The sequence below is a fragment of the Microcebus murinus genome, chromosome 1, assembly GCF_040939455.1.
Source record: "Microcebus murinus isolate Inina chromosome 1, M.murinus_Inina_mat1.0, whole genome shotgun sequence".
Lineage (NCBI taxonomy): Eukaryota > Metazoa > Chordata > Mammalia > Primates > Cheirogaleidae > Microcebus > Microcebus murinus.
In genome coordinates, this window is record NC_134104.1 from 151,881,468 (window position 1) to 151,907,683 (window position 26,216).

The 26,216-nt window shown below is 36.9% G+C and overlaps 1 protein-coding gene across 5 annotated transcripts in view; it reads left to right on the forward strand.

Annotated features, from left to right (window-relative positions):
• ANO10 (anoctamin 10) overlaps positions 1-26,216 on the forward strand; it is a 208,201-nt gene that overhangs the window by 50,349 nt on the left and 131,636 nt on the right. For all 5 annotated transcript variants that reach the window (XM_076006987.1, XM_012770397.3, XM_076006991.1 and 2 more), the window contains exons 10-11: positions 7,191-7,382; positions 9,945-10,073. In XM_076006987.1, coding sequence (XP_075863102.1) covers positions 7,191-7,382; positions 9,945-10,073 — 321 coding nt within the window. The remainder of the gene's footprint in view (positions 1-7,190; positions 7,383-9,944; positions 10,074-26,216) is intronic.

Here is a 26,216-nt window from a genome sequence, read left to right on the forward strand (position 1 = left end):
AGTTTATCTCCATAAATGCCTATAACCAAAAGTCAAGAAGATCACAAATTGACAATCTAATGAAATGACTCAAAGAGCTGGAAAAAGAAGAACAGACAACCCCAAACCCAGCAGAATAAGTGAAATCAACAAGATCAAATCAGAACTAAACGAAATTGAAAACAGGGAAACTATTCAGGAGATTAATAAAACAAAAAGTTGGTTCTTTGAAAAAATAAACAAAATTGACACACCATTGGCTAAGCTAACGAAAAGCAGAAAAGAGAAATCTCTAATAAGCTCCATCAGGAACAAAAAAGGAGATATCACAACTGATCCCAAAGAGATACAAGATACAATTTATGAATACTACAAAAATCTTTATGCACACAAACTGGAAAATGTGGAGGAAATGGACAAATTTCTAGAAACACACAGCCTCCCTAGGCTCAACCAGGAAGAAATAGATTCCCTGAACAGACCAATCTCAACAGCTGAAATAGAAACAGCAATTAAAAATCTCCCTAAAAAGAAAAGTCCCGGTCCAGATGGCTTCACACCCGAATTTTACCACACTTACAAAGAAGAACTAGTACCTATCTTGCAGAAACTATTCCACAACATCGAGAAGAATGGAAACCTCCCTGACACCTTTTATGAAGCGAATATTACTCTGATACCCAAACCAGGAAAGTATGCAACAAAAAAAGAAAACTACAGACCAATATCCCTAATGAATATAGATGCAAAAATTTTCAACAAAATCATAGTATTCTTAATAACTACTTTGTTCTTATAGTTCATACATAGGTTCTTAGAATTGTCTTAGTCAGTTGGTCTTTGCTACTTTCAGCTAATAGGGTAAGTGTGTCTTTTTTTTAATTCTTTAAGGATTTTTATATGTAAGATATGTCTTCTATAAGTAGAGATAGGTTTACTTTTCTGCTCTGAATGCCTTTTATTTCTTTTTCTTGTCTAATTTTATAGGCAAGAACCTCCAGGACAATGCTGAATAAGGCAGACATTCTTGATCTTAGTGGGGGAGCTTTTGCCATTAACTATGGGTGTTTTGTAGACACTGTTCATTGAGTTGAGGGAATTCCTTTTTATTCTTTACTTGTTGATTGTTTTTGTCATGAAAGGATGTTGGATTTTGTTTTTCTGTGTCTTTTTAAAAAAAGTTTATTAATGTGGTGTGTTACATTGATTGATATTTGTATGTTGAACCTGCCTTGCGATTCTAGGATAAATCTCATTTGGTCATGGTGTATCCTTTTAATATGTTGCTTGATCCAGCTTGCTAATATTTTGTTGAGGATTTTTACATTTCTATTTATAAGGTTATTGGTCTGTAATTTTCTTGTGATGTCTGTCTGGTTTTGGTATTAGGGTAATACTGGCCTCATAGAACAAGTTGAGAAGTATTTCTTCCTCGTCTTCTTTTTTGTAAAAGTTTGTGAAGAATTGGTATTAATAAAGATGTTTGATAGAATTTACCAGTGAAGCCACTGGGGTCTGGGCTTCTTTGTGGGAAGTTTTTGATTATTAACTCAATCTCTTTACTTGTTATAGATCTGTTCAGATGCTTTTTTTTTCCTTCTATTTTTAGTTGACAGGTAATAATTACACATATATATAGGATACAGAATGATATTTCTGTACATGTATACAGTGTGTAATGATCGAATCAGGATAATTAGCATATTCATCACCTCAAACATTTATGATTTCTTTGTGTTGTGAACATTCAAAATCCTCTCTTCTAGCTTTTTAAAAACATGCAATAAATTATAGTTAACCATATTTATCCTACAGTGCTACAGAATACCAGAAATCATTCTTCCTGTCTAGCTATAATTTTGTATCCATTAATTAACCTATCCTATCCCTTCCTTTCCCCTACTTTTCCTAGCCTCTAATACCCACAGTTCTACTTTCTATTTCCATGAGCTCAATTTTTTTTTTAGTTCTCACATATGAGTGAGAACATGTGGTATTCATCTTTCTTTTTATGACTTATTTCATTTAATATAATGTCCTCCAGGCTCATCCACGTTGCTGCAAATGACAAGATATCATTCTTTTTATGGCCAATTTAGATTCCATTGTGTATTTCTACTGTGTTTTCTTTCTCTGTTTCTCTGTTGATGGACATTTAGGTTGATTCCATATCTTTTCTATTGTGAATGGTGCTGCAATAAACATGGGGATGCAGGTATTCCTTTGATGTACCGATTTCCTTTCCTTTGGATAAATACCCAGTAGTAGAATTACCAGATCATATGGTATTTCTGGTTTTAGTTTTTTAGAAACTTCCACGCCAGTTTCCCTAATGGCTGTACTAATTTACATTCCTTCCAACAGTGTATAAGAGTTCCCTTTTCTCTGCATCCTTGCCAGCTTTTGTTATTTTTGTCTTTCTGATAATAGACATTCTAACTAGGGTGAGATAATATCTCATTGTAGTTTTGATTTACATATCTCTGATGATTAATCATGTTGAGCGTTTTTTCATGTATTTGTTTGGTCATTTGTATATCTTCTTTTCAGAAATGCCCATTCAGATGCTTCACCCATTTTTTAATTGGATTATTTGTTTTTGTTATTGTTCAGTTGAATTCCTTGTATATTCTGAATATTAGTCTCTTGTCAGATGAATAGCGCTATAGTTTGGATGTTTGTTCCCCCCAAACCTCATGTTGAAATTTGATCCCCAGTGTTGAAGGTGGGGTCTAATAGGAGGTGCTGGGTCATGGGGGCAGATCCCTCCTGAATGGCTTGGTGCTGTTCTCGAAGTAATGAATAAGTTCTTGCTCTGTTAGTTCCTATGACAGCTGGTTGTTAAAAGGAACTTGGCACCTCCCCCTGCCCCTTGCTTCCTCCTTTGCCATGTGATCTCTGCCCAGCTGGCTCCCCTTCACCTTCTGCCATGAGTGGAAGCAGCCTGAAGCCCTCCCAAGAAGCAGATGTTGGTGCTATGCTTCTTGTACAGCATGCAGAACTGTGAGCCAAATAAACTACTTTTTATTATAAATTATCCGGCCTCAGGTATTCCTTTATAGCAACACAAATGGACAAAGACAAATAGTTTGCAAATGTGTCTCCCATTCTACATATTGTTTCTTCACTCTGTAAATTTTTCCTTTGCTATGCAGAGGCTTTTTAGTTTATAGTTTTTTAGTTTATAGTTTAGTATTATGGTCCCATTTGTCTATTTTTGTTTTTGTTGCCTGTGCTTTTGAAGTCTTAGCCATAAAATCTTGGCCTCCCTAGACCAATGTCCTGAAGAGTTTCCCCTATGTTTTCTTCTAGTGGTTTTATAGGTTCAGGTCTTACACTTAAGTCTTTAATCCATTTTGAGTTGATTTTTTTTGTATATGGTGATAGATGGGGGTCTAATTTTAGTTTTTTGCATAATGATATCTAGTTTTCCCAGCAGCATTGTAGAGACTGTCCTTTCCCCAATGTGTGTTTTTGGCGCCTTTGTTGAAAATCAGTTGGCTGTATATACATGGATTTATTTCTGAGTTCTCTATTCTGTTTGACTGGTCTGTGTGACTGTTTGTATACCAATTCCATGCTGGTTTTATTACTATAGCTTTGTAGTATATTTTAAAATCAGGTAGTGTAGTGCCTGTAGCTTTGTTATTTTTGCTTGATATTGCTTTGGCTATTTGGTATCTTTTGTGGTTCTGTATAAATTTTAGGATTATTTCGTTGAAGGCTATCACTGGTATTTTGATAAGGATTGTATTGAATCAGTAGATTGCTGTGGGTAGTATGATCATTTTAACAATAGTCTTCCAATCATGAACATGGGATGTCTATTTGTTTATATTCTCTTCAGTTTCTTTCATTAGTACTCTGTAGTTTTCATTATGGATGTCTTTCACCTCCTTGGTTAAATTTATTCCTAGGTACTTAATTTTTTTTGTAGCTATTGTAAATAGAATTGCTTTCTTGATTTCTTTTTTACCTAGTTTGTTATTGGTATATATAATAGGTACTGGTTTTGTATGATTATTTTCTATCCTGCAACTTTACTAAATTTGTTTATCAGTTCTGAGTTTTTTTTGTAGAGTCTTTAGGTATTCCTATATATAAGACAATTTCATTAGCAAACATAAACAATGTGATATCTTCTTTTTCAATTTGGATGCCCCTTACTGCTTTCTTTTGCCTAATTGCTTAGGCAAAAGAAATTCCAGGACTATGTTAAATAAGAATAGTGAAAGTGGGCATCATTGCCTTTTCCCAGTTCTTAGAGGAAAGGGCTTTCATCTTTTCCCCATTGAGTAAGATGTTAGTTGTGGATATGTAAGATATGACCTATATTGTGTTGAGTTATGTTCCTTCTGTGCCTAATATGTTGAGAGTTTTTATTATGAAGGGATGTTGAATTTTATCCAATGCTTTTTCTGTGTCTATTGAGATGATCATATGGTTCTGGTCTTCATTCTGTTGATGTGATGTATCACACTTAATTGCTTTGCATATGTTGAACCATCCTTGCATCCCTGGGATAATGTCTACCTGATCATGGTGGATTATCTTTTTGATATGTTGTTGGATTTAGTTTGCTAGTACTTTGTTGAGGTCTCTTGCATCAGGGATAATACCCTTAGTTTTCTTTTCTTGTTGTGTACTTGTCTTACTCTGGTATCAAGGTAATGCTGGTCCCATATAATGAATTAAGAATTCTGTCTCTCTCTTTTTTTTTGAGACAGAATCTCATTCTGTTGCCCGGGCTAGAGTGCCGTGGTATCAGCCTGGCTCACAGCAACCTCAAACTCCTGGGCTCAAGCAAGGAGCCCTGCCTCAGCCTTCCAAGTAGCTGGGACTACAGGCATGTGCCACCATGCCTGGCTAATTTTTCTATATGTTTTTAGTTGTCCAGTTAATTTCTTTCTATTTTTTTAGTATAGACGGGGTCTCACTCTTGCTCAGGCTGGCCTCGAACTCCTGAGCTCAAGCGATCCATCAGCCTCAGCCTCCCAGAATGCTAGGATTACAGGCATGAGCCCCCACGCCCAGTCAGAAGAATTCTCTTCAATTTTTTGTAATAGTTTGAAAAGAATTGGTGTGTGTTAGTCCAGGCTACAGTGCAGTGGCGCCATCATAGCTCACTGCAGCCTCGAACTCCTAGGCTCAAATAATCCTCACACTTTAGCCCCCAAGTATTGGAACAACAGGCATGCACCACCACACTTGGCTAATTTGTGTGTGTGTGTGCGCATGTGTGTGGAAATGAGATCTGACTATGTTGCCCAGGTCTTGAATTCCTAGCCTCAAGTGATCCTCCTACCTTGACCTCCCAAAGTGCTGGGATTACAGGTGTGAGCCACTGTGCCTGGCCCCTATTTCTTCTTGAGTCACTTTTCATAGTTCTGTCATCTAGGAATTTGCCCATTTCATCTTTTTGGCATACAGTGTTCATAGAATTACCTTATATTCTCTTTTCTCCCTTGTAAAGCCAGTAGTAATGTCCCCTTTTTCATTCTTGATTTTAGCAGTTTGAATCTTTTCTCTTTTTCTCTTGCATAGTCCAGATAGTGATTTATCTCTTTTTTCCCTCATGTTTTTCAAGAACCAATTTTGATCCTTTTTCTACTTTCATTTTATTTATTTTCACTCTAGAATTTATTATTTATTTCCTTCTGCTTGCTTTGGGTTTAGTTTATTCAGGCTTCTTAAGGAGGAACTTTAGGTTGTTTTGAGACCTTTTTTTAACAGAGGCATTTACAGCCATAAGTTTCCCGTTGACCACTGCTTTTGTTTCATCCCATAAGCTTTGGTATGCTGTGTCTTCATTTATCTTAAATTATGTTCTGATATCTTATGTGGTTTCTTCTTTGCCCCAGAAGATTTTTTTGCAATATACACTCAATTTCCATGTATTTGTGAATTTCCCAAATTTCTTGTTACTGATTTCCAGATTCATTTCATTGTGGTCAGAGAAAATACTCTGTATGATTTTAAGCCTTTCAGATTTGTTTCATCTAACATATCACATATTTTGAAAAATGTGTTATATACATTTGAAAATAATGTATATTCTTTTATTGGATTGAATATTCTATAGCTGTGTGGTAGGCCCCTCTTTTGTTGTTGCGCCATGCTATCAACGCTCAGCCAGGAAGTTTAAAACTTTGCCTTAGCATTTACTTCCTGCTGTCAAAGACCCTTGAGTTCAGTTAGAGGTGTGAGTTCTTAGAGCCTTCTCAGATCTTTCCTGAGCATGTGCATGGTCCTACACGTGTGCCTGATCTTCCAGATTTCCAGGAAAATGTTGGTGCTTCAAATCACCTATGGACATCTCATTCCTCAGCTTTTCCTTTCAGCTCCCTAGCTCATTCATTGTTTGCTCTAGCAAACGTTATGTTAGAAAATTTGGCTGACATCCCCAGGGAGAAGCCTTTAGCACCAAGAGAGACTCTGTGAGGTAGAATTAAGACAGGCTTTTGACGTGGTTCTTTTAGAGTACCACCAATCAGGTCAGATAAGGACTTTCCTTGGGGATAAGTCTTTCAAAGATTTTCAGCCCCGCTCTGTTTCCCTAATATTCTGTTCCTCCTGCATGGTATTATGTTTCAAAGCTGCCACAGAGACTAAAGTAAGTTAAAATACTGTAAAATTCAGCTGTTTTTCTTGACTAAATGCTGCTTAGGTTGCGGCAACTCTTTGGTTAGTTTCCAGGGTACTAAAAGAGTTGATTCTGACAAATTTTATTGGATTTTTTAATGTTGCTTTTATGGAAGGGTCAACTTTTGGTGGTCGTTACTCTACTGTTTTCACTGGTACTACCACCATCAATTTTTTAATGGAGAGTGGGGGAATGACATTCTGGGTGCTCATGATGTAAGGGGGACATCATAAAAGATCTCTATGATACTGGATCATTTCTTCTTAGTTGGTCAAGAACAAACATCTTTAGCTTTGCTGTTGTTTACTCAAGGAAAAATCTAGTAATTCAGTGATTTTGCACAATGAAATGTGCAGCTACATCATTTTTCATTCTTTATTTCAGGAACTTAATATAAAATTGCCTTTAAATTTAAGTAAATTCTGTGGTTGAGAAGAAAGAATTGGGGGAAAGTCTTTGAGGGCTTTTTGAATAGTTAGAGGCCAATGCCTCAAATAATATTGCAAAAGAATATTCCTGTTAGATGATATTAAAACAGTGCATGCTTTCTTGTTGGTTGTATTTTCAGGGTACCTTCGATGATTACTTGGAGTTATTCCTGCAGTTTGGTTATGTGAGCCTTTTCTCCTGTGTTTATCCATTAGCAGCTGCCTTTGCTGTATTAAATAACTTCACTGAAGTCAATTCAGATGCCTTAAAAATGTGCAGGGTCTTCAAACGTCCGTTCTCAGAACCTTCAGCCAGTATTGGTGTATGGCAGGTAAGTATTTGAGAAAAAATAAAAAAGAGAGGTGTTGTGACCAAAAAAAAAAAAAAGGCAAACCTTAAAGAGAGATTTTAGAAACTGAATTTACTGGTTTTCAGTCCTTGCTTTGCTGCTAGCTATGTGACCCTAAGCAGTCATTAACTTTCTCTGGCATCACTTTTCTTGGGGGTTGAAAGAGGTAAAATATAATCTCTAAGACACCTTTCAGATGTAAAACTTTGACAATTTGGTAGGAAAGTAGCCAGCTGAGACTTCGTCTAAACAGGTGGTGACTAGTAACGAGGCGCCGCCTGCTGCAGTGTCAGTGGAGGCCACATAGGGAGCCCTGATTCCTGCTCATTACCTGGCAGTAATAAGGCTTTCTTTCTAGTCCCTGCTGGGGCAGTCTCAGAAGAACCATAGTGGGATGTAAGCACTTTCACCAGCACCTGGCACAGTGGAGGCCACATGGGAACACATATGAGGCACTTGTACCTCTCCCAGCAAAGGAGGTATCAGTGGAGGTCTAATGGGAAGAAAGAATTCCGGGAGAAATGAAAGGATATTTCCCTACAAAGGCTGCACAGGAGTGTTCATAGCATCTTTATTCACAATAATCCAAAACTGGAAATGACCCAACTTGGCATCAGTAGATAAATGGATAAGAAAAATTCTGGTATATTCATAAAATGGAACACTACTCAACAGTAAAAAAGGAATGAATTACTGATACATACAACATAGATCAATGTCTAAATCATTATGCCAAGTGAAAGAAGTAGACACAAGAGAAAATATACTGTATGATTCCAGTTATATCAAATTCTGGAAAATGCAAACTAATCTATATTGACAAAAAGCAGGTCAGTGTTTGGTTAGGGCCAGTTGTAAAGAGAGGGATGGATTGCAAAGGGGCATGAGGAATCTTTTGGGGGAAATGGAAATGTTCTGCATCCTATTTGTGGTGGTGGTTTCACAGGTGAATATACCTATCAAAACCTAGTGGAGTGTGTACCTTAAATGAATTCAGTTTATTGTATATAAATTATAACTCAGTATAGGTGATTAAAAAAAATAAACCCTGAAAGTTTAGTTACAAAAGAATTGCAAGATGAGGAAGCCAGGCACTCTATATATTGCTGGTAGAAGTGTGAACCGATCAACCTCGTGGAGTGCAGCTTGGTTATCTATCAGATTACAAACGCATGTCCCCCTTGATTTCGCCATTTCACTTTTAGGAATTTAGCCTACTTCCACTCTTGTTAAATGATGTACATATTAGGTTACTAATTGTAGCATTGTTTGTCATAGCAACTAAATGCTCACCAATAAAGAAAATGGTTAAGTGAATTCTGGTACATCCATGCAATAAAATACTTCAGCAGTTGTGACAAAGAATGGGGAAACTCCTTTACTACTGACACAGAAAGTCCTTTAAGACACTTTAAATGACAAATGCAAGGGGCATGACAGTGTATATTATGCTGAAAAGGAAGTAAGAAAGAGTGTAAATATTCGTTTGCATACGAAGTACATAAGAAATTAGCAATTGTGGTTATTTTTGGGGGCGAACAGGAGCTGAGAAGTGGGAGATAAGGGGACAAAGGGACCGAGAGATTCTTCACTATATACTTAGAACTTTTGATTTTTAAACTATATGAATGTATCAAAAGTAAGTAAATAGAAATTTGAAGCTATTTATAGAGAAGGTAAAGAAAGTCTTGAGTAGGTTTGTTGTTAAGAAAACTATGGGAAAATCATCACATGACACCAAGGATTTCTAAATTATAAGATGGCAGAAATTTTCCATGGGAGGAGATATATGTATTAAGTTTGGATTCAATCATCTTTTGTTTCCCTTCTTTTAAAATTTATGTTTCCAATAGTGTTTCTCGGAATTAGTGGTTAAGTTATCAAGTAGTGATCATAAAGTGCTTTATATTTAAAAAAAAAAAAAGCAGTGGTCACAACATTTCTATATCCATCCGCAGTAGTATGCACCAAAGTCTCCGTCATGGGATCCTGGATCAGAGTCTGGTAGGTCTTAGTGGGGCCTAGCTGCTGTAGTTCTACAGGTGATTTGGTAAATGCTGCTAGGAAGGGATCACTGTTTATAACTGGTGCCTTGGTTATAAAGCTGGTTTTAGCTAAACGAGATCTGGTGTGTGATATGTCAAAGTAAAAAGACAGTGGCATGACATCAGTTCTTTTTGAAAGTTTACCTGTTTTGAACATGAAACATTTTCTCTGGCAGCCCTACTTTAGATATCCATTATAATATGAGTACAGTAACTTTAACAGTATTTCAAATTCAGTCCCTGGCTGCCTCCAATTAGGAAGGTAGAACATACTGCTTTGAGATATTCAAGCCAAAAGTATCTAAAATACTTTCTAACAGTATGGCTTTTTTCAGCTAAAGAAAATCATAGCATGACAGAGAAAAAAGTTTAAAATATACTTGGAATGTTTAGAACTAGGGTAAGACTTTTTCCTTGATTTTTAGATAATACGAAAAAGGGTGAGGAAATGTAGAAACATTCATTGCAGTGTTAAATTTCACATTCTTTTTTCTTTTAGTTGGCTTTTGAAACAATGAGTGTTATATCTGTGGTCACTAACTGTGCTCTCATTGGAATGTCACCTCAAGTGAATGCAGTCTTTCCAGAGTCAAAAACAGACCTCATTTTGATTGTAGTAGCAGTGGAGGTAAGTGAAAATTTAAACTATTTTGAGTAGCATCCACATCAGATGCCTCTGTTATTCTAAAGCAGTACTGTCCCCAACTGTCCATGACTGACAGTTTAGCAACTCACACCTGTAAGAACCAAGCTATAGAAGCATTTAGGCTGTGCTTTCTTGCCCAGGTATGAAAATCAGTAACCATGATGCAAACAAAAAGTGACTTTTCCAGCTTTTGTGCTGGCCTGTTCCATGTTAAGGAGTTAAATCCTATTTGAAATAGAAGTCTATAAATTTAATTTGTGTTTTTAGTCTATTCTAGGGAAATGACACTTCTATTTTTTTAAGCAAATAAATCCTAAGAAATGCTTTTTGATAATCATTTAAATTTCATTTGCTACAGATGTGGAATTCATTGTAGAATACTCTCAAACTCCAAAATGTAATTTGTGGGAAAACATATGATTTCACATACAAAGTGCAAGTAAGCTAGCTGTGTCTGTGTCCTTTTTAGGTTTTCCAGTTATCATGTTTCAGAATATGGATTCCTGTAATATCTTGAAAATATGCAGTAACCAAGTGTAAATGGAAGAATTTGTAGGAATATTTTTTGTTGTTGTTTATGGTTATCGTCAAGAATATTGTTGACCACCTTTAATTTTTAGATATTTTCAAAATAGAACAGTTGTGGACCTTTATTAAAGCAGAATTTAGCAGGATCATAGTGTGGTGTTTCACATACCTAAGGCCTTAGGACTCAGGGCTGACCAGAAGAAATGAAATCATGAACTTGCACGTTGCCAGTGTTGGCTAAAGAAATGCATTCTGCTTTGCTCGTTTTGCTCTTTTATCGTATTTGTTAGGAATCTGTGTTCATGATAGATGCTATATGTAGAATATGCATTTTGGAGAATGATTTTAGATAGCAGTGAGTAGGAGGGGAAAGAGAATGGCCCTGGCAGATGAAAGTAGGTCTGTTTGAATTTTGTGAGTTGAATAGGATTTTGGAGAGCTATTTGCAAGGCTCATTTATTACATGTGAAGTGAGAGAACAAGATAGAGGTACCTTAGAGAGAGGCCAACTGGCTAGCCTCAAAGTGTGCCTTCTTGATTTAGGATGTAGTCCTTAACTGTACAAATCTATTACAGAAACTTGTTTTAATATATCCAGAGTTAATTTGGCTGTAAGGACCAACTTAAATATAAAAACCAATACTCATGAAGGACTGACCAGAATGTCAGGTAGTTAATTTACCCTAAGAAGATACTTCTCCAATACCGTAACAGACAGTGTTAAAGCAAAGATGGAATTGGTTATTAAAAGATTTCTTGGTAAATGTACAAGAATAAGGGGAGTGTAATAGTTCTGAGAGAAATAGAAAACCTGTAAATCATCTGTACCCCCACAAAGGGCAGAGCTCTGACATGAGCCAGATCTTGGTGTCCATAGCCAGCTTCTGAGCAGTGCTTGCAGAGTTCAGTACTGCCCACTTCCTGGGGTTTTTGCCTTCACTTTCTCTAGGTTTCTGGCTGGCTCAGTTTTTCTTCCTATATATTACCATTGTTACCCTACTGCTTTCTTTTTTATTTAGTATTATCTTAATAAGATCCAGGGCCTGGTTCTTCTTACTTAATTAGGGAGATTTATTGGCCTACAATACTGTTGTGCAGACTCATGTGTCACAAGCTGATTTTGCTAGTCTAATCCTCATGGGTTCACTTAATGTGCAAGTTCTAGGGGCCACTTGATTGTTGCCCTCTAGATTCTTCCTTTTTTTTTTTTGTCTCTACACATAGTATTAAAACAACTGTTTTACTGTCATCATCTAAGCTAGTTCCTTAGAGTACAAAAATATCTATTAAAACATCTTTATGAGTAAAAACTTTGGGTTATCTACAAAAAATTTAAATTGTTAGCCTGTAATTGTGACTTAATTTTTACTTTCTTATTATTTAACTTTTTATTTTGGAATAATTATAGCTCACAGGAAGTTGGAAATATAATAGGTTCCATGCACCTTTCACCCAGTTTTCTCAATGGTTACATCTTAAGGAACTATAGTATAGTATCAAAACCAAAGAAATTGACATTGGTACAATGTGTATGTAGTTTTGTCATTTTATCCCATGTATAGATTCATGTGACTACCACCACAATCAAGATGAATCTCCATCACCTCAAAGATCTTCCTACTGCTGTCTTTTTATAGTCACACCTTTCTCCTCCCCACCATTCCTAACTCCTGGCAACCACAAATCTGTTCTCTATTTCTAATTTTGTCATTTCAAGAATGTTATATAAAAATTACACAGTATGTAAACTTTTTTTTGGTAATTTTTATATGGGTTGAATTATATCTCCCCCCCAAAATCTTGAAGTCTAAACCACAAGTATCTGAGAATGTGACCTTTTTTGGAGGTGGGGTTGTACAGATATAATTAGTTAAGATGAGGTAATACTGGAATAGGATGGGCCCTTATTCCAGTATGAGTGATGTCCTTATAAGAAAAGAAGAGACACATAGAAACATGAGGAGACAACACCAGGTGATGAGGGAAGCAGAGATTGAAGTGTTGTAGCTGCAAGCCATGGAACACCAAGGATTGCTGGCAAACCACCAGAAGCTAAGAAGCACTGAAGAAGGCTCCCCTACAGGTTTCAGAGGGATCATGGCTCTGCCAACACTGTGATTTTGGATTTCTAGTCTCCAGACTATAAGATAATACATTTCTGTTGTTTTAAGCCATCCAGTTTTATGTTCTGGCAGCCCTAGGAAACTAAAACAATTTCCTTTCTGTTTGAAGAACTTATATTAGCCAATCTTTAAGGGTAAGCTTGCTAGCAACAAATTCTCTTATTTCTTCTTCATCTGAGAACTTTTTTTTTTTCTCTTTTATTCTTGAAGGATAGTTTTTCTGGATATAGAATTCATGGATAACAGTTCTTTTCTTTCAGCACTTGAAAAATATTTTGATACTTTTTTCTAGTCTCTGTGGTTTTACATGAGAAATTGCTGTCACTCAAATTGATGTTAACCTATAGGTAATGTGTCTGTTTTCCTCTGGGTGTTTTTAAGATTTTTTTCTGTATCTTTAGTTTTTGAAAGTTTAATCATGGTGGGTCTTAGTGTGGATTTATTTGGGTTTATTCTGTTTGTGGCTTGCTCAGCTTCTTAGATATGTGGGTTTGTGTCTTTCACCAAATTTGGGATCTTTTCTGCTATTATTTCTTCACATACTCTTTTAGCCCCACTCTCCTCCTTCTCCTAGAATTCTGATATGAATGTTGGGCCTTTGTATTTTCTCACAGGTCAATTTCAATTTTTTCTAGTCTGTTTTATTTCTTTTGTTCAGATTAAGTGAATTCTATTGATGTATCTTCAAATTCACTGATTCTGTCCTCTGTCATGTCATGGGCCCATCTACTAAGTTTTTTTAAAAAATTGTATTATTGCAGTTTTCAGTGCTATAATTTTCATTTGGTTCTTTTTTTTATAACTTCTATTTCCTTTCTGAGATTTTCTGTTTTTCCATTTGTTTCAAGAGGATTTGTAATTGAATGTTGAAGCATTTTTATTGAAGCATTGTCTTAGCTTATGCTGCTATGACAAAGTACCATAGACTGGGTGGCTTAAATAACAGACATTTATTTCTTATGGTTCTGGAATCTGGGAAGTCCAAGATCAAGGTGTTGGCAGATTTGGTTCTTGTTGAGGAACCTCTTCCTAGCTTGTATATGTCTACCTTCTCACTGAATATTCACATGGCCAAGAGCAGAAGCTCTTGTGTCTCTTCTTATTAATATAAGGATACTAATCCCCATCATGGGAGCTCCACCATCATGATCTCATCTAAACCTAATTACCTTCCAAAGGTTCTGTCATCACATTGGGAGTAAGGGCTTTAACATATGAATGTGTTTTAGGGGGACACATACCTTTAGTTTATAGCATAGCTACTTTAAAAATCCTTGTCAGGGCCGGGCGTGGTGGCTCATGCCTGTAATCTTAGCACTCTGGGAGGCCGAGGTGGGCGGATTGCTCGAGGTCAGGAGTTCAAAACCAGCCTGAGCAAGAGCGAGACCCCTGTCTCTACTATAAATAGAAAGAAATTAATTGGCCAGCTAATATATATAGAAAAAATTAGCCGGGCATGGTGGCGCATACCTGTAGTCTCAGCTACTCGGGAGGCTGAAGCAGCAGGATTGCTTGAGCCCAGGAGTTTGAGGTTGCTGTGAGCTAGGTTGACGCCATGGCACTCACTCTAGCCTGGGCAACGAGGCAAGACTCTGTCTGAAAATAAATAAATAAATAAATAAAATAAAATAATAATCTTTGTCAGGTAATTTCAGTACGTGATTTATTTCAGTGCTGATGTATATTGTTTGTATTTTCTCAGTCAAGTTGAGATTTCTTGGTTCTTATTATGATGAGTGATTTTTGACCGACACTAGACATGTTGGGTATTATTTTATGAAGCTCTGGATCTGGGTAAGATTTAAATCTTACTTTTTAGCAGACCTCCTCTGACACAGCTTCAGCTGTGGCCATCAGCAGGGGTGGGGGTGTCATCTTGTTACTGCCAGTTGGTGGTGGTAGTCTAGGTTTCCCACTTGGATTCTATTGACAGTGCTGGACAGAGCTTAGAGTTTGGCTCTTCACTACATGTCCACTGAAACCTCTTTTGGTGGAAGGATCCACTTACCTCAGCACTGTTTCCCACATGGCCTCATTGACACCGCAGTGGAGGATGTCCTCATTACTGTTGCATGGTGGCGAAAGCCCCAGCTCTTCACTGTACTTCCTGTGATGCCACCGCAGTGGGGAATGGAAGGGGAACCTGGTTACTGCCAGGTGGGGGTGAAAGTGAAGGTGTATTGTATGTAGACTTTACTGACAGGCTGAGGGGGTGTGATTGTTACCATTTAATGGTGAGGGGAGGCAGGGCTCCCTACTCAGCCTCTTTCTCTGGTGGGGCTACTCCCCTTTTTATAGCCCGGTAAAGGTATAAGTCTAGGCTTTCCTCTAGGCATTTGCTGACATGAATGGGAGATGGGGCCACAGTGTTTCCTGTTGTGTTTGGCTGGAGTAGAATGATTATTGTCTAAAAGTTTCTGTCTTTCTTGATGTCCCCTTTCCTAGTCCTTTGGTAAGAGAGAGAAGCCTTTACTTGGGACTTTTTAAAAATCTGTGTCCCTTTGCATTTCTGAGTTGCCAGCTTCCTTGGCACTCAATCTGGGATATATGAAGCAAAGAAAAATCCAGGGAACTCAGTCCTGTGTTGCTCTTTGGTTCTGGGATCCCTAGATAGACTGCCTTCTTCTGTCTTTCAGGGTCTTCTTATGTTTATCTTATATATAAATACCCATGGTTTTTAGTTGTACTTAACATTAACAGTACTTTAAAGTACTTCTCCATCTTTCCAGAATGAAAATCCTTGTTTTCTTGTTTATTAACTTTTATTCTCCCCAGTTGGGACCTCTGCACACACAAAGTCCTCTTGTTCTGCCTGGCTAACACACTTTTATTCCTTAGTTCTCAGCTCAGATATCACTGAACTCCCAGGCCTTTTTGATCTCTCCATCTCAACTAGGGCTGTTCTGTTAGTTTGTCATGAGGCCTTGTGGTATTCTCCTTCATGGCATTTATCCTGCTTACAAGCCATGCATTATATTTACTTGTGGGGTTATGTCTTTAACATCTGTCTCTCCTATACACTGTCAGCTTCAAGAGACGGGACATTGTCTATTTTTCTATCTCAGTAAACATAGTAAGACTATTCCCGTAGAATAGTGACTGAAACATGGTAGGTATGCAGTTTAGTGTTTAGATGAATGTTGAATTAATAAACTAAATTACTTAAAAAGAAAATAGGCATTTCAGTCTTTCTTTAAAGAGGAAAATGGAGATTTTTCCTTTTTGATGTGTTTATACTCAATATTATATGACTATAATTGTTGGTTTATTGCTGGGTGCAGTGACTCATGGCTGTTGTATCCTAGCACTCTGGGAGACCAAGGTGGGTGGATGACTCAAAGTCAGGAGTTCGAAACCAGCTCTGAGCAAGAGCGAGACCCCGTCTCTACTAAAAGTGGAAAGAAATTAATTGGCCAACTAAAAACATACAGAAAAAATTAGCCGGGCATTGTGGCGCATGCCTGTAGTCCCAGTTACTCAGGAGGCTGAGGCAGGAGGATTGCCTAAGCCCAGGAGTTTGAGGTTGCTGTGAGCTAGGCTGATGCCACTGCACTCTAGCCCGGGCAACACAGTGAGACTTTATCTTAAAAAAAAAAAAAAAATTGTTGGTTTATAACACTTCTAAGTTCTGCTTATAGGGCATAAGGTGGCAAGTGCTCATTCTTTTCATTCCTTAATTAAATTGCACTCAATCAATATTGAGAGCTGCTATGTATATAATACTCAGTCTGGTGCTAAGAACAGACATGAGCTGTTTTTCACTTTTGTCTTCAAGAACTCTGCTTTTTTTTTTTTGAGACAGAGTCTCACTCTGTTGTCTGTCTGTCTGTCTGTCTGTCTGTCTGTCATCCAGCTAATTTCTTTCATTTTTTTAGTAGAGACAGGGTCCTGCTCTTGCTCAGGCTGATCTCGAACTCCTGAGCTCAAACGATCCGCCCGCCTCGGCCTCCCAGAGTGTTAGGATTACAGGCATGAGCCACTGTGCCTGGCCAAGAACTCTGCTTTTTAATGTAGTTGAGAAGATGTGCATATTTGACACACTCGTGCCCACATCTACACATATATAGTTAAATACGTCCACTAGAGAGTGTAACTAGGCAGTATAAATGATATGCCAAATGAATGGCCGGTATTAAGGTTTGAGAAGCAGATATTCATTAATTTTATCCAAAGGTAGCAGAGTCTTTGCTGACAATGTGTTCCTCCACTGATGTCTGGGCCTCTATAGCATGTTTTGGGAAGGAGCTGGATGTGGCTTACTCCTGATTTCCTAGAGCAGTTGAAAAGCAGTTATTTTCCATGCTGGTGGAGACTTACCCTCTGAATTCTGACCCCATTGTAGTTTACTCTTGGGATATAAGTTAGAGGTACCAGACAATCTGAAGGGTAGGAGACAAAAGTACAGCCATGAGCTAATCTAGAGTTGATCATAACATAGAAGAAAGGTATTCTTTAGCCTAAATTTAATCTATAGAGGCAAAAATTCCAGCAAGGTTTTAAGTTACTCTGTTAGATACCTCTAGGCTTATACCTCTAAACAAATAGTATTTGCTTTGGTTACCAAGGCCAAATTCTTAGAAGAGTGATTATTTTGTTGTGTATTTGTTGTTTTTTGTGAATGGGGAGGTAAGTGTGATGTTATCAGTATTTACTAAGATGGAGATCACCCAGAGAAAGTCAAAGGGTGAGGGGTGTGAGGAGATTGTAACTAGATGTGTAATGAATGCTCTTTTATGTGCATTTTTCAAATTTTGGCTAAATTTATATAACATAAAATTTATAATTTTAACCATTTTTAAGTGCACAGCTCTGTGGCATTAAGTACATTCACATTGTTGTGCAACATCTGCACCATTCGTCTTCAGAACTCTTTCATCTTCCTGAACTGCAATTCCATACCCTTTAAACATTAACTCTGCATTTCCTCCTCCCTCTATCCCATAGAAAATGACTATTCTACTTTCTGCCTGTGAATTTGACTACTCCAGGAACCTTATATAAGGAGAATTGTACAGTATTTGTCCTGTTGTGCCTGGCTTATTTAACTCACCATAGTATCCTCAAGGTTCATCCATGTTGTGATATGTGTCAACATTCTCTTCCTTTTGAAGACTGAATGATATTCCATTGTATGTGTATACCACATTTTCTTTACCCATTCATCCCTCAGTGGGCACTGAGATTGCTTCCACTTTTTGTCTATTGTGACTAATGGTGGTATAACTGTAAGGAGAAATGTCTGTTCAAGTTACTGATTTTACTTCTTTTGAGTATATATCCAGAAGTCGCATTGCTGGACTATATGGTAATTTTATGTTGAATTTTTTGAGGACTCACTATACCATTTTTCATAGCAGCTATACCATTTTACATTCCTACCAGCAATGCACAGGGTTCCAATTTTTCCACATTTTTGCCAACACTTGTTATTTTCTGTTTTTTTGATAATAGCTATTCTAATGGGTGTGAGATGATATTTCATTGTGGTTTTGATTTGCATTTCTCTAATCACTAGTGTTATTGAGCATCTTTTCATGAAGTCATTGGCCTTTTATGTATCTTCTTTAAAGAAATGTCTCCTCAAAGTGGAGAGGAGGAAAAAAGAAACGTCTATTCAAGTCCTTTGCCCATTTTTAATCTGGCTGTTTGGATTTTTCATTGTTGCTAAGTCATAGGACTCCATGTATTGTAGATATTAATCTCTTATTAGATACATGATTTCCAAATATTTTCTCTGATTCCATGGGTTGCCTTTCACTCTGTTGATAGTATTCTTTGATTCACAGAAGTTTTAAATTTTAATGAAGTCTAAGTTACCTATTTTTTCTTTTCTTTTGTGCTTTTTGTTTCATAGTCAAGAAATCATTGCCAAATCCATTGTCATGAAGCTTTTTGCAGCACATTCACAATAGCTATTCTTTGAAGAATTTTATAGTTTTAGATCTTGATCCAATTTGAGTTAATTTTTACATATGATATAAGGTAGGGGTCCAACTTCATTATCTTGTATGTAGATGTCCAGTTTTCCCAGCACCATTTATTGAATAGATTGTCCTTTCCCCAGTGAATGCTTGTTGGCACCCTCATCAAAAATCATTTGACCATATTTGTGAGGATTTATTTTGGGGCTCTTTATTCCATGGTCTGTATGTCTGTCTTTATGCCAGTTCCACACTATTTTGATTACCACATCTTTGATTACCAGAGCAAGTTTTGAAATCAGGAAATGTGAGACCGCCAACATTGTTCTTCTTCAAGATTGTTTTAACTATTCATTGTGTATTTATTTTAATGTGCTTGCAGTAAGCTGCACCTGTTTATTTTATGATATTTTAAAATGTTAACTGTTGGTCAGAAGTTGGATTATATTGGCACAAATTGATCCTCTTTCTGCCCCAGTATGTATTTGGAGATTTGTTTGTTTTTATTTTATTGACTTTCCCTAGCTTTGGTTTCTAAATCGAGAATTTTGTGTGTCAGGACAAAGCCAGGCTCAGAGAAAGTATCAGAAATAACCAAAAAATTAAGAAATTAAACATTATTCTGATGTTTCCAGGACCTCAGCTGAATTTCATAATAATTGGTCTTGTAATGAATCTACAAAGTGTAACATTTACAAATAACTTAGAAAATATAAGTTTTTGGTTTGTTGTCATATAAGTTTATATTATAAAATCAGGCTGAAATTATAATTCAGAATGTTACAAGGTAATAATGTGAGGTGATAAATATGTTAATTAGCTTAATTGTGTTAATTACTTTACAATGTATATGTATATCACATTGAATACCTTAAATATATACAACTTTTATTTGTAAATTATACCTCAATGAAGCTGGAAAAAAAGAACATTACAGAAAGTTCATTAAAACTATTGATGGGTCAAATTAACATGTTTCTAAGATTTTTCTCTTTGAGATGAAAATATCTCTTCATACAAGGAAATAAAATCTTAAAATTAATTTTAAAATAAAATTATATGTTATTCCCTATTTTTTCTTGGAATCTAGATAGTGTTAGTATTTATTGATTTTAAAAAAATGTTTCACTGGTAGCATATTACATTAACAGCATGCTGTACTTTCATATTTTCCTTCATTCATGACCCCTAAAAGAGTAGAAATTTCACTAACTCAAAGCCATAATAAATAAACTATATATATACACACACATATATATATAAAGTAAATTCTTGTATAAATTTTTTTTTTAAGACAGAGTCTTGCTTTGTCGCCCAGGCTAGAGTGAGTGCCATGGCGTCATCAGCCTAGCTCACAGCAACCTCAAACTCCTAGGCTCAAGCAATCCTGCTGCCTCAGCCTCCCGAGTAGCTGGGACTACAGGCATGTGCCACCATGCCCACCTAATTTTTTCTATATATATTAGTTGGCCAATTAATTTCTTTCTATTTATAGTAGAGATGGGTTTCGCTCTTGCTCAGGCTGGTTTCAAACTCCTGACCTCCAGCAATCCGCCCACCTCAGCCTCCCAGAGTGCTAGGATTATAGGTGTGAGCCACCGCGCCCGGCCAAATTTTTAACATCTTGATAAAAAACCAATTTACTATGTTAAACTTTTTCTCCAAATTAATATATAAATAAATTTATGTGGTTAGAGTTTTTTAACAAAACAAACATGACTTAGAAATATAATGAAGTTGATAGTGAGTTTCAATGTTCTTATAATTCAAAATTGGATTAATTTAGTTTCAGTAGCTTTTCTGGCTCACATTTACAAAGCCAGGTGACTTTAAGTTTTTACTTAGGTTTTTGATTCCTTAGTTTTTCTTAAAAGCTTTTTCAGTGCAGCGTGAAATTGAGCAAAGGCAAAAATGATCATTACTGCATACTGAGAACTCAGTGTCGTGTCACAACTTTTGTGTATTTACTGCCATCTAGTGTTGCCTTTAAAAATGATGACACTTAGGTACTTTTTATTTGCGAAATAATTAAAGAAATTTATTATAGATTGAATAAGAGAATTGCCTACCAATGTATCAAATGAAAACATGAAAATGCCATTTTTGTAGGTTAAAAATAGTCAAATATTGGCAGTGTCATAAAGTTTAGCCCACAAGATTAGATCAATATCAAAATAACTTCCATTAAGTAATCATCATCTTCACTTTTGAGACAAATTTAGTTCACTTCTTTGATGTAATTTCAAGCAAAGGATCACTACTTTATATGCAGAATTACATAGAAATCTCTAATTCCTAAAAAATAGAATTGATCTAAAATCCCCCAAATATCAAAATTAGATAATATTTAATTTTAATATAAAATGGATTCACAATTTTCTTTTAATTTTAAACTTGACAAGATGTACCAATCAGATATATTGAATATGGACAGTTTACCTACTAAAATATGTTCTTTTCCTAAGGTGAAAATGAGTTAACTACTCATCCCAGAAGTTATAATGGATTGCATTTCTAGAAGTTATAATAGATTGCATTCACCATATTTAGAGCCTGGTGACTGCCAAACCTGTCTGTACTATGCATGTTTAGTTGGTAGTTTTTAAAATATCATTTAATTGTTTCTTTTTGGAAAAAATAAGTTACCATGTGATTCTGCACTACTCTCCCCGCAGCTGGCTAGAAACAGAATTGATTCTCATCTGTTTGTCATGCCAGGGTATCCTCTGAGAACAGACTGAGTCCTCTGGGTTCTTTTGTGTCCTGACTCACAGGATTTATTTTTCTAGTTTCAGACTTAAAGAAAAGTTGCAAGCATAACAAAGATAGTTCCTATATACGTCCTTTATCAGGATTCACAAATTTTGAACATTTTTGTTAAATGTATTTTCTCTCTCCCTCCCCATTGTGTCTCATTCTTTTTCCCTTTCTTTCTTCAAACCAAGAGAAAGGGGGGTTGGAGAGAGAGGGAGAAAAGAGAGAGAGATTTATATTAATATTTGCATATGTATTTGAAACTACACCAGTGTGGTGTATTATATCCCTGCACTGTCTCTTAGTGCATCACCTTGTATTGTGAGCCCATTTCCTTGACTGCAGATTGAGGCTAGTGCAGTCTCTCTTGCATGGATGCTCTGAAGAGTAGAAATGACTCATGTATAACCCTAATCACAAGTGTCATTGAGCAGGTGCCTAGTAAATTGCAGGTCTTGTTACTCTTAATACTCTTACAAGGTGAGGTATGGATGAGATTATGTATGTGAAATGCCAAACACAGAGCTGAGCACTTGGTCAAGGCACTTCTAACCAGCTGTACTTCTAACCAGCTCAACAAGGGCAGAATGAAGCTTTCATTATCTCTTTTATTGTCATCATCATCATTTGTTAAGCAGGCAGTGTCACAGCATGGAAATAGCTTGGAGTGGCAAAGTCAGGTGGTAGCTGAATTTGAATCTCAGCTTTTCCTCTTAATTTGGTAAGCCTCAGTTTCCTCAGATGTAAAATGGGGACGTTGGTAATGTACACAGTAAATGTCAGACATATGTTTGACCCAGAGGAGAAAGTGGAAAATTGATAACAGTTAATAACTACCATTGTTAATGCATTAGTCTTTTATCATTTAGCTCATATGTCTACATTGGCTCAGATGTGTTTCCACTGGCCTTACTCTCCATCATAATATTGAATTGGTTTTGTCTGTATTACAGTTTGCTGCTTATATGCTAATCTCCCTCTCTTATGTGCCTTCCATGACAAGACTTTGTTTTCCTCTCTCCCCTGATCTTGCTCCCACACCTGAGCCCAGCCCTTCCTCCCTCCCACCCATCCATCACCATGTCTTGCTGATCCTGACTTCCATATATTTGTTTCAGCTCTCCCCTGTCACCATCTGCATGATCTTAGTTCATCTTCTCACCATTTCTCATCTAGACTTCTTTTTTAAACAGCCACGTTGAGTATAGTTCACATACCACTCATTTAAAGTATACGATTCAGTGGCTCTCACCTCGACTTTTACAGCAGATCCTCATAAGCCTTCTGGCTTTCCTGCTTTCCTTCCTTTGCCTCATGCTCTCTACTGCTGGAGTGGTTATTCCTAAATGAAACTCTGATCCTGTTTCTTCTCTGCTGTGACCCTCACATGGCTTACAAAAGAAATGCCCTAGTGGAATGTCAGATTCTTGACAGTCGTCTTTTCCATCATCTTCCCTGATTCCCATTTCAGCCTGGCACATCCCAGGGCCCTTTGTGAAAGTCACTGTTAGCAGTTACTAAAACTGTATGGCAAGCACATATCTCCTTTCCCAGACAGCTTCCTGAGAGCAGGGACAAGGTGGCACACAGTGAAGATTCGGCCACTGGGAAATGTTCACGGAATTACTTTAATTCTTGGTTTTCAAGTGATTAAAGAATGCTTGTTAAATGCTTATTAATAAATGAATGAGTCATACATATATAGGTTTTTGTTTCAGTGAACATATAGTTGGTGGCAATTATTCAAGAATTAGTTTCAAATTTATAACTGAAGACTTTACTACTGTACTTTTGAGAAGTATACTAAAAACTCTTAAGCAAAATATTAAAATTATATAATTATAAGAAAAGGTGAACTATATTAGGCAGTATGATACAGTGGTTAAGAATATGGCCTCTGGGTTCAGATCCTGGCTACACCGTTGACTAGCTTTGTGTCTTTAAATGAGTTTAGTACCTACTTCTACAGTTGTTAGGAGGATTAAATGAATAAATGTATGCAGTGTGTTTACTACAGTGCCCGGCAAGATTAAGTACTCAATATTTGTTAGCTATTATTGTCATTGTTCTTTCTGAAAATAAATCTGTTCTTATAGAGATCTCTTCACCTAATTTAAAGGTTTGATTCACCTCTGAGAATTCAATTTAAACATTTAACCTAGGAAGGAACCCACAACCAACCAAATTGTTCATCTGGTCACCACTTCCCTTTGTTGAGCATGTGTTGGGTTGGTTTTTGACTTTTGGATTAGGATACTTTTGAGTGGAATTATGGAGCTAGGTTTTTAGAGCTGAGGGGTTTTTTTTCCCTTCTTCCTTGTGTTTCCTTTATTTCTCTGATAATCTTGGTAATTTACTATTCTTCCTATGGGCTATGCCCCCTCTTTAGTTTTTATTCAAATTAAACATTGCTCTGTGTTTTCCTAAGGGTGTGGGAATAATTAAAGAGAGCCAAGGCATAAATTCTTTCGTTGAGTGCGTATTTAATGTGTGCTTAAAGTAAGCCAGGCATTACTGAGATGTAGCCCTGACTTTGGAAATGCTCACAGGCAGAACTGTCCAGGAGATCAGTTCCAGTGCAATGGCAGGTCTGTTTTCTAGCCGCCTTCCCTCGATGGCCCAGCTCTCCTCATTCTCTTCTGACAGTGCCCTGACTAGTGCACGTTCTCCTGGCCTGCTGGGTGGCGGTGGTTGGGGGCAGTGGGGAAGATGTCACTGAATTGACTGCTCACCAAGAGGTATTTTGTTCCCAAATCTGTTTATTTGTGGTTTTCTTGTTACTGTAATTGGCATAATTTAATTAAATGAAATGAAAACTGATGAAAAGTGTGTGCTAAAATAGAGAGCTATCATTTCTGTGAAAACCTTTGGAAAGACTCCATAAAGACAAATTGCTATCAGATTGGATAAAGATGAGGCAATTATAAAAGATTGGGGGAAAATCATCAAAATATGGACAGCTTCCAGATTCTGTTTTCACATTGCTTCACAAGTGTCTTTAAGTTTTCACTCTTCTTTAAAGAAAACAAACCTGGGAATCTTAGACCTTGTCTTATGGGTGTTATTTAGACATGGCAGACAGTGAGACTCCATCACTGGATCCTACTCAAAGGAAAGGCCTTGGCCCTACAGCAAATATTTGCAAATAAATGTATTAATACTTACATTTAAATGTTTCCTAAAACAAAACAGTAAAGATATGCATTTTGTAAGATTCTTAATTTTCTCTAAGTTTTTTGATTAACCAAAGAATTGCTGGTCTCAATTGTGTCATCTAAATGGGCTTATTCTGTCCTTGGGGAGTACCAAATTAGGGTTTTAAATTTGTCAATTAATTGGAAATACTTGTTGAAAAAGTCCGGTGCCCTTGAAATTGATGGTTAATACATAATCAGTTAAATATGACTTAATTAACATCTAATTTTTACAAATTATTTTGCTTTTTTAAAAGATCATACAGTGGTTAACCTAACCTGTTTCTTGCCCTAGAAAGTTAAGGAAAGGGCAAGTCTCATACCTCTGAAAGAGGTCATTTTACATTCAGAGTAGAGTTGTTTTCAGAGAAGAATTGTATAGGAAGTAAGAATTAGAAAATTCAACAGCTTTTCTACACTCTTGAGCCATAACTTCAAAGTCTGGCAGCATTATTTTCTTTAAAGTGAAATCACAGAAACATCATATATATCTATATTCAAATGTAAATACTCCAGATATCTACAAACAGATGAAATGATGTGGATTATTCATCTTTGAGGACTGTTTGTCTGGTCTCCTCTCAGTCTGTGCTTCAAGACCTTGTGTCAATTACCTGCTCCCTCCGGTATCTCCTGTTGCACCCAGACCTGTGCTCTCCACTCTGAACCACAGACCTGCTAAGTGCGTCACTTCCTCTTGCACTGGCCTGCTACCCTTGTTCTTATGTGACAGTGGACTTTTCTTTCAGCTACCTGAACCAATTGAACTCAAATTTGCTCCTTTTCTATGATTTTCTATCTATTTCATTCCTTTGGGGGAATGGGGAGATAAGAAAGCATTTTTGGTTTCAATTTTTTCCCTTAGGGTGGAAAGTAAGTTTTGCTTAAGAAAATTGAAAGTAGACTTGAAGCACTTAGGAAACTTCCACTGTTTGTATTATTGGGTGGTGTGTTGAGGGGTCTCAAATCCAATGGGAATACATTTGAGGAGGCTCTGTGTGGCAGAGGACCCCTTAAAAGAAGAGTGGGATGTGGGGGCAGCTCCAGAAGCAGGAGGGAGCAGGAGGGCTGAGGTCAGAGACTGTGGGTTTTCTTAGGGAGAGTGGAGAGTGTGAATTGGGGGATGAGGGATAATAGTTGGGGAAACTGATAGAAGGCTCTGAGCTCACGTGAAAATGTTATAGTCCATTTACATTTTATTCTAAAATGGTCTCTAACACTTTCAAAGATGTGATTGCAATATTCATTTTCCTTCACTAACATCAACTCTTCTTGGCCATTCCAATGATCTGTACAAATGAATAGGTTGCAAATTGAATTTACCATTTCTTTCCACTATGAGATTGAACTCCAATACTCTCCTTACTGGAGAGCAGCCTCCGTGTAGGCTTAAGGGGGGGAGGTGAAACGGTCCCTCCGTGTGTAGACAACAGGCTATTCTTTACCCTGCTTCTGCCCTTTTCTGTCCTCTGGTCTTATCACCCTCCAGGTTTCTCTGCTCTTTCTACATCAGCTGCCCAAAGACCAGCTGGGGTCTGCCCCAGGTCCTCTTCTCCATTGTTCTCAAATCCACTTTGCTTTTTCTATTTCCAGTCCTGTTGGTTA